Source organism: Pinus tabuliformis, chromosome 5_2, assembly GCF_031772625.1.
Source record: "Pinus tabuliformis cultivar Carrire ecotype Pingquan chromosome 5_2, CPIR1, whole genome shotgun sequence".
NCBI lineage: Eukaryota > Viridiplantae > Streptophyta > Pinopsida > Pinales > Pinaceae > Pinus > Pinus tabuliformis.
In genome coordinates this window covers 736,662,594-736,671,096 of record NC_142306.1, presented here as the reverse complement: position 1 = coordinate 736,671,096, position 8,503 = coordinate 736,662,594, and the positions used below count along the sequence as shown (strand labels likewise).

General features: G+C 36.4%; 1 protein-coding gene across 2 annotated transcripts; it reads left to right on the top strand.

The window, feature by feature from the left end:
- The first annotated feature begins 967 nt into the window (after positions 1–967).
- On the top strand, positions 968–7,295 carry LOC149161339 (F-box/LRR-repeat protein 3-like). 2 transcript variants are annotated; one of them, XM_089436939.1, is made up of 8 exons: positions 968–1,439; positions 1,599–2,435; positions 3,171–3,287; positions 5,338–5,442; positions 5,565–5,961; positions 6,089–6,218; positions 6,340–6,634; positions 6,736–7,295. In XM_089436939.1, the coding sequence occupies exons 2-8, from the start codon at positions 1,803–1,805 to the stop codon at positions 6,991–6,993; spliced, it is 1,935 nt and encodes a 644-aa protein (XP_089293065.1). In that variant the 5' UTR covers positions 968–1,439; positions 1,599–1,802; the 3' UTR covers positions 6,994–7,295. The 2 variants fall into 2 exon arrangements, with proteins under 2 accessions (XP_089293065.1, XP_089293064.1); XM_089436938.1 differs by having other exon boundaries at positions 968–2,435.
- Positions 7,296–8,503: the final 1,208 nt, after the last annotated feature.

Sequence of the window (8,503 nt, the reverse complement as noted above, 5' to 3'; positions counted from 1 at the left end):
AAGCCTCCTTATTCTTACCCCCTGTGTTTTCCTTGGGTTTCTTCAATGTCTTGTTCATTGGGCATTCTCTGATCAAATGTTCATGTTCATGACATTTCCTGCATCGAAAAGGGATTTGCTCATAATCTATAGCTTGAAAATACACTTCATCTTTGTATTCCAACCACAGACCCTCATGCAAAGTCCCCGAAACATCCCTTTCGACATAGATTTTAGCACAAGAGGTGTATCTCTTCTGTAATGTTGCCTCTAAGAAATATCCTTATCTTACTAAATCTAAATTTTATATTATTTTATTAAAAAATATACTATACTAATTTAATATTTGACTTAACTATAATTTCAAAATTTTAAACATATTTAAAAAAATAAATAACCAACTTAACTCTAACTTTTAAATTTCGAACATATTTTAAATAAATAAATAAAAAAAATAGTAAATTAAGAATTTCAATTTATCTGTTCCCAAATAATATCAATAAGGCATTGTTTAGGTAAAAAAATGTGGGAATTTGATTTTTTTTTTCAATAAATTTGAAAGTGTTTAAATTTTGTTTTCGATGATAGAAATAGATTTAGCACTATCTTTGACAAAAACGCTTAAATCTTGTTTTTATAGTAGAATATAAATTTAGCACCCTCAGAACACTCAAAAATTCCATTATTTTCCAGACAAATTTGAAGCTCCTTTACACTACCCACCTAATGTGGACACTGACCAGCGTTTTAGCTTTAACATTCAAGTCAAATGAACAAGTGGAAGAAGCCGATACGAAAAATATACAGCTATCCACTAATTGACCCCACAAATGGTCGAAAGTTCGAGGAAGATGCTCGAAGGGGTCGCACCACGAGCAGGTACGGCCGTTTTATAACTTCACCTCCACTACGAAATTATGTACTTGGACGGTACCTCTTTATTGATGTGACCCCACGCCATGTTATCATGGTATATATTCAGCGGGCAAGAATCATCTGGAGCTGAAAAAAATTTCTAATTATTTCCCCCCAGTTTTTAGGTTGAGGAATTTCAGGGTTGCTTTTTGACTAAATACAATAATGTGGGGGAGGTGAATTTATGAAACTGTTTATCTGTATAATGAAAGCAACAAGCAGGCGTTGGAAACAGTGCAGGGTAGCGAACATTACTCGTCGAGCTCTGGATGGGGTAGATATGGGGGAATAAAATCGAAGGCTACTGCATAGTGCATTTGGGTAAGGCTAGATCTGTGATTTTATTTGGGTGTCCGGAAATTGTTGTATCTTAGGTCAGTTGGAAAGGATATGTGATTTGGGTTTCACAAAGGAACATAATGGGGCAATTGGGTTTGTATGGAACTATGAAATCTGAGTTGGGCTTCGGAGATAATATTCAGCCATGGCTGATTTCTGCAATTCAGTTTGAATTCGGGAAGAAGACTTTGGGCATGGCTGGAATGGTACAAAACTTCATGCTCAGAAAATTTTCTGTTCTTTAATATTCCTTTTCTGCTGTGGTCTTTTCTGGGATTCTCTCTTAATATCATTGCAAGGATGTGGTGAGATTCTTTATCTCAATTTGTCTCTGTGATTCAAGTCTTTCTGTTCCTGCATTGCAGAAAAGAGTTTAGTCAATGTGGCTTGCACCATCAAAATCAGATATACTGCGAGGGTAAAAAAATTGTAAGCAGCTAGTGCGGGCATGAACATGGGTGCCTAATAATGAAGGAGTTAAGATTGACATGAGATCTTTACCATCTCAAATTACAGAGCATTCTTTGTGGATAGAAAACCCCTGTTGTGTTATAATTTAAACGTTTACAATGCAGAGGAAATCAGTCCGTTCTCATGCGGAAATCAACATCCTTGGTGATGAGATCCTCATAACTATTCTTGATAAGTTGCAGGATCCTATAGATAGGAAGTCCTGGTGCCTGGTTTGCAAGCATTTTTTCTATCTGGAGGCCAACTACAGGAAGAAAGTACAGCTGATGCGATCAGAGTTACTTCCAAGGATTCTGAGAAGATACAGTAAGATTCAGCATTTGGATTTATCTCTGTGTTCTCAGATCACAGATAAGAGTCTGGGGCATGTAGCAGGCATCCTCGGAAATCATTTGGTTTCCATCAACCTTTCTAGGTTGTGGACTTTCACTCATCTGGGTCTTCTTGATTTGATTAAAAATTGTCAGTCTTTAGTCGAACTTGATCTTTCCAATTGCACTGAAATCACAGATCATGCAGCAGAAGCCATAGCACACGCCCGAAATTTGGAATCATTGAATCTAGTGAAATGCAAACAGCTTACTGACATGGGTCTTGTATGCATAGCTGTAGGATGTAGTAAATTACAGAATTTGAATCTTAGGTGGTGTGTGGGGGTCACAGACCTTGGAGTTGAGCTGGTTGCTATGAAATGCAAGGAGTTACGTAGTCTTGATCTCTCTTACACGCAGGTATGCTCCCGCCACTGAGTTTAACTACTAATGTTCTTCACAGCTTGTTCAGAATGATTCAGCTCTTCCATGTCATGATAAGTCTCAGGGTACATTATATTTCCTGTTTAATGAAAAGAAATCGTTATGGAGAGCGCATGAGTTTTGGGAGATTGATTGCATCCATTCTCTCTTTAGCTCATAGCAGAACTCATTAAGCCTAGATGATTTTCAATCGTTTTTGGCTACACTTTTAATCTTTTAAAAACTCCATTCGCTCATTTTAATTGTGGCAAATAGTGGGTTGGGTTAAATTATGGCTCTAATGGAAAGAGTAATTGCACAGGAAGCTAGGTAGTGAATAAATATGCATAATCTAACTGTTAGATATAGATATAGTTTCCCCTTTCTGGGCATGTTTTCCGGTCAATTTTTCTTGGAATCTTAAATTTCTGTGTTGTAATATGCAGAATTCCAGTGTCCTGATTTTTCAGGGGTTGAATTCATTTGTGCATTCAAGAATATATTTTAAACAATTAAAATCATTATTTTGTGAAAAATTGCATCCCTAAATTTAGATGAAAAAGACATAAGCGCCAAATAGTTAGACGGTGCCAAATAAATATAGTTACACTGTTGTTTTATGTCATCTTTAATCATCAGGTGGTGCTTGCAAAACTGGCTACTTATAGCAAATTGTTTGCAGAGCAGTTTTATGGATTTTTTTTATACTGAGCAAATTTGTTTTTGCTGCAGATAACAAACAAATGTCTTGCTTCAATTAACCATCTAAATCATCTTGAGAATTTAGCATTGGTTGGATGTGTTCGTGTGGGTGATAATGGCCTTACGTATCTCAAAAAATCTTTGCAGGTATGACAACTGAATGAGAATGCCTCTTGTTGTAATTCTCAAACTCTATGTTCAGCAGAGATGAAAAATTACGACTTTAAAATACGGAAAATGGCAATGTTTTGTGTTATACTGGAAAATATATCAACATCCACGTTAGAAAACTTAAACATACTTGAAATATGATGTAAACAAACAAGAAGTTGCGACTCATCTGCAAAATCAAATGTAATTTAGAATCTTCAGTTGTGAGGTTGAGAAATAGAAATAGCTATTCAGTACAAGAAGGAAATCCTTTTTAGCGAGACATTTATAATTCATGCCAAAGCTAAGTTACACCAAGTTATAGAGAAGTGGGGATGAAAGAGGTGAGACGGGAGACTCTATTTATTTGTTAAAGGGAGCAATAAAATATAGCCTTAAACTTCATTTATACGTGCTACTTTTTTGTGGGCTGGGTCAACATTTTCCTAGTAAGAAGCATCATATCTAAAATTGACTTTGGTGTAAGTCTGAGAGTTTATATATCTTTGCACCATGGAAGATCGATTTAGTAACTTCTTTGCCTGATGCTATATGCATTAGCATGAAATGAGTAAATAATTCATTATATCATTGACTGTGAGTAGAACAAGTTTTGGCATGGAAATTGTTTACCTTCAGTAGAATGTCCTTTTAGAATACTTTGTCTTCTTGTCTTTCTTGTTCTAACTTTAGCAGTTTTTTTTGTTTGTCAGTTGTCTGTGATCTTCCAGGCTTGATTTGTGGGTTGAGGCGCCACGACCCATGGGCATCTAATCCATCAAAGTCACTCGGGTATCGCACCCGGCCTGGGTCACACCTGTCCTAAGCTGACTATATTTTTTTAGCATGTCTCCTCCCCCCAGCACAGGGTCCTGGGCCACGCCTGTCCTAAGCTGACTATATTTTTTTAGCATGTCTCCTCCCCCTCGCGCAGGGCACAACCACCGGCCATGAGATTTGATTTTGGGTCGCCTTGCTAACAAGGCCCATCCTCAACCAATTGTGCTAGCGGGACTTGACAACTTTAGCAGATCTTTAATTTTCAGAAAGATTTGCGTTATTTTTGCATTAAGATCTCAATGGTATATGTCCTGCTCAGGTGCTTGCATCTTTTGTTTCATATCTGTTATATTTGACAATTTGATTTTGTTTCATATCCGTTATATTTGACAATTTGATTTTGATTTCCTATTGATTCTCCATAGAGACACAGTCCTTGTAATTAGGAAATGATTTTGCCGTTGCAAGATGGCTCTTCAATATATTTTGAGGGTCATATTTGTTATTCGGAATATTAAATTTTTTCTGGATGTCAAGGAAAGTGCAATTATTGGAATAATAGCACGGGGTGGAAATTGGAATGCTTCTTGGTGAAAATTTCTGATGATTTCTCGAGTATGCTCCAAGAGAATATTGCTAGGTAAAAATTTCTGATGATTTCCTGAGTATGCTCCAAAAGAATATTTGTCAAGGCAACAATACAAGATCATCTGTATTGAAACTTCAGAATTATCGTTATGGAACTAGTTTTTTCTTAATACGGGGCAGGTATAGCAGTTGCCATAACGGGTGCTTGAGACACTCAACATAAATAAGCAATAATTGGCATACTGTGTTGCTGAAACATGAAAATCGTACTTTGTAGTCTTGTCTTTGAAGAAGCTCTTGAGTATTCAGGTTCTAGCAGGTCTCACAATGTGGAGTTTACTGATCCTTTTCGTCTTTTTCTTGTTTCATGTAAAAATTATCTTCTCATGACATTTGTTCCATTCTCCAGAAGGTTTCTGAGCCTATATTTATGATTGTTTTATCTGTTAAGATCTTTTTACTTACTGAGTTGGAAAAAAGGTCCCATAGGATCTTTAGCGATTGATGATTGTGCAATTGGAGGCAATTTACTTCATCCATTTATGTTCTCTTTCTGATATTTTTTCTAAAGGCATGAAAACCTGAAACGCATAGATTAAATCGTGGAGAAGAGTTGTTATTTTTGACTCTCTCTCTCCTATTTACAGTGACATCTGACTCAATTGTTGCTATGTTGCAGAGACTTGATGTTTCGAAGTGTCAGAATGTTAGCTGCACGGGAATAATTTCCCTTGCAAGTGGTTCCTCAGACTTGCGTCAACTTACTCTTGCCTATTGTATACCAGTAATTATCCGACTAAAATTTGTTGAATATTTTGACTTCATCAGTTGTGAAGTATTGAAGTTCATAAACTTAATTCTCGAAGTGATACATTGTTTAATATTTTTGTGTGTTATGTACTACAGGTTTCTGACGCTCTTCTTAAGAGCTTCCAAAACTTGGATAGACTGCAAACGATCAAATTTGATGGTTGTGTAATTTCCCCCAGAGCGTTGGAGTCAGTTGGGAAAAGCTATTGCATGTCTTTGAGGGAATTAAGCTTAAGCAAGTGTATTGGAGTTACAGATGAAGGATTGACTGCACTTGTGGCATGCTGTAGAGAGCTGAACAAGTTAGATCTCACTTGTTGCCGTAATCTAACTGACGTTGCTCTCTCGGCCATTGCAACATCATGCAGATATCTTTCATCTCTTAAGATGGAATCGTGCAGCTTGGTCACAGAAACAAGTTTGACTATGTTAGGAGACGGCTGTCCTTTCCTGGAGGAGCTTGACTTCACCGACTGTAGCATAAACAATACAGGTTCCGTACATTGTTTATATATGAAGAGAATTTTGACAGTAATGATGTAAATAGTAATTGTTACTAGTTTTGGAGATTGTTTTATTGTCTTCTGTGCTTCTTGTATTTACCCTGTCCGTTTATGCAGGATTGAAATCCCTTTCTAAGTGTTCGGAATTGATAACTTTGAAACTAGGATTCTGCCCAAATATATCCAACGAAGGAATTGCCCATATAGGAGCCCGGTGCTCATCTCTCCAAGAACTTGATTTGTACAGGTACACGTCATTATTCAAATGAACCCAACATTTTATTAAAAAATCTGTTTATCAAAATGATGTTTTCTGCACTTTTCATTTGAAGATGTTTGCAGTTTACTGATGGGAAATGTATATCCAGATCTGTAGGAGTCGGGGATGCTGGATTAGCAGCAATTGCCAATGGTTGCCCAAGGTTAAAGAGTATTAATATTTCTTATTGCATACATGTCACTGACAATGGTCTGACATCTCTCGCTCAATTGCAAAAACTTCACCAGCTTGAAATCCGAGGTTGTTCTGGGATTTCCTCTGCTGGTCTTTCTGCAATCGCTTTAGGATGTAAGCGTATCGTTGAATTGGATATCAAAAGGTGCTATGGTGTTGATGATGTTGGAATATTGGCTGTAGCCAGGTCATGTCAAAATCTGCGACAGGTAAGACATTTTGAATCAGGGAGGTTTAAATTTCCATTCATCCTCCCCTGTATATCTGTTGAAAGACAACTTTAACATTGAAACCTGTTGTACTTGTGCAGATGAATGTCTCATATTGCTCAATCTCAGATGTTGGGTTGTTAGCATTGGCGAGTCTTAGATGCTTACAGAACATAAAGCTAGTTTATTTGAGGAATGTAACGATCAATGGTTTCATGTCCGCTCTGCTGGCTTGCAAGAGTTTGAAAAAACTCAAGCTTATTCAATCCTTAAAGTACAACTTACCACGAGTTGTGATTGAGATGTTGGAAGCCCGTGGGTGCAATATTCGATGGATGGACAAGCCTTTTGTGATATAAGATGCTCATCTCAAATAAGTGTCGGTACTTGATCTGTTTTCGGAATTGTAATATATATCTGAGAGTTCCTTTTACGGGTAGTGTTTGTCAATCTAAACAAAGCAAAGTTAGGTAATGATGAATTTCTGTTTCAAACTCATGAATCTGTGGGTTTAATGTAGTGAGTAAATTATCTCACAAGTCCATCTTCTGAGAGATGAAATGAGCACCTATGATATCATAGGTACACATTGTATCTTGAAGAGCCTTGTATTTATTCTGAATGGTCTCTTCTTTATTTATATATTTAGGCTTTGTTTTCATTTGTGCAGTAAGTTCTTTTTATTCATGGATTGTCGACGCTGATTTTTCTAATCTTCTTTGAAGTCTGCAAACATCTTTCTATGCAATTTCTAAAATGTAAACTACATAGTTTTCAGTACTTGATTTTTTTCGGAAAATGTAATATATATATCTGACTCCTGAGAGTTACTTTTAGGAGCACGGTTTGTTCAACTCTTAACAAAACAGATTTGTGTAATCATGATTTTTTGTTTAAATCCCATGAATTTGTGGGGTTTATTTTTGTGATAGAATTATCTTATACGGTCTATCTTCTGAGAAATGAAATGGACACCTATGATATCACAGGTACTGAAGATTATTGCGTTTATTCTGAATGGTATCTCTTTTATTTGTGTAAGCTAGTTTCTTTTGCTTTGCATTTTGTGCAGTATGTTCTTTTTATTCACAGATGGTTGACGCTGAATTTTCAAATGTTCTTTGAAGTCTGCAAGCATCTTTCTATGCTGTTCTTGAAATGTAGATTACATAGTTTCTAGAACATTTTAGCTCTTCAATTCAAGATTTTGCAGGGGATAGTATTTGTATTTATATAGTCTCTAATTTGGTGAAGCCAGCAATGTTTTGTGTTGCAGTAATATCCAAGCACTCATGATTTGGAGTTGTTAATTGGTATCGATACTATTCTGCTCCGACTATGTTTGGTTATGTTTTGTGTTACATTTTTCAGCCAATGTTTTCTCTCATTCCCTCGTCAGCTCAACTCCTATGCAGAAATGCATGGCCTGTTTAATATCAAATCGAAAAACCTAAGTATATATTTGAGATACTTAATGAAATAGCACAAGATACCTTTATCTTTTTGGAAATGTCGCTCTCTGGGATGCTTTTGAGAGGCACATTTTAATGAAAAGAAGAAATTGAACAGGAAAAATTGTTAGAAGATTCTAGTAGGCTTAAACTCGTTAGAGGCCATGCCATGAAATTGTTATTTTGATGATGTTTGTTGATGCATATCTCAAAGGCAATTACGGAAAACTTGGAAATTTTTAATGGTGGACTCTGTAATTAAGCCTTGTGATTGGAGAGGGTACAAAACGCTTGGATCCGTCTTACAATTTGGTTGGCTCGCTTTTGTTGAAAGGCTGTGACTAAGGAGTATGTATTCTTCCAAAGCCACATCTCATCATCTACATGGAAGATTGCATTAGCACAGTGACCACCTCTA

Coding starts and splice junctions, on each gene's coding strand:
- LOC149161339 (XM_089436939.1), top strand. CDS start 1,803: ATGCAGAGGAAATCAGTCCGTTCTCATGCGGAAATCAACATCCTTGGT. Junction 2,436..3,170: donor TTGATCTCTCTTACACGCAG/GTATGCTCCCGC, acceptor TTTTTGCTGCAG/ATAACAAACAAATGTCTTGC. Junction 3,288..5,337: donor ATCTCAAAAAATCTTTGCAG/GTATGACAACTG, acceptor GCTATGTTGCAG/AGACTTGATGTTTCGAAGTG.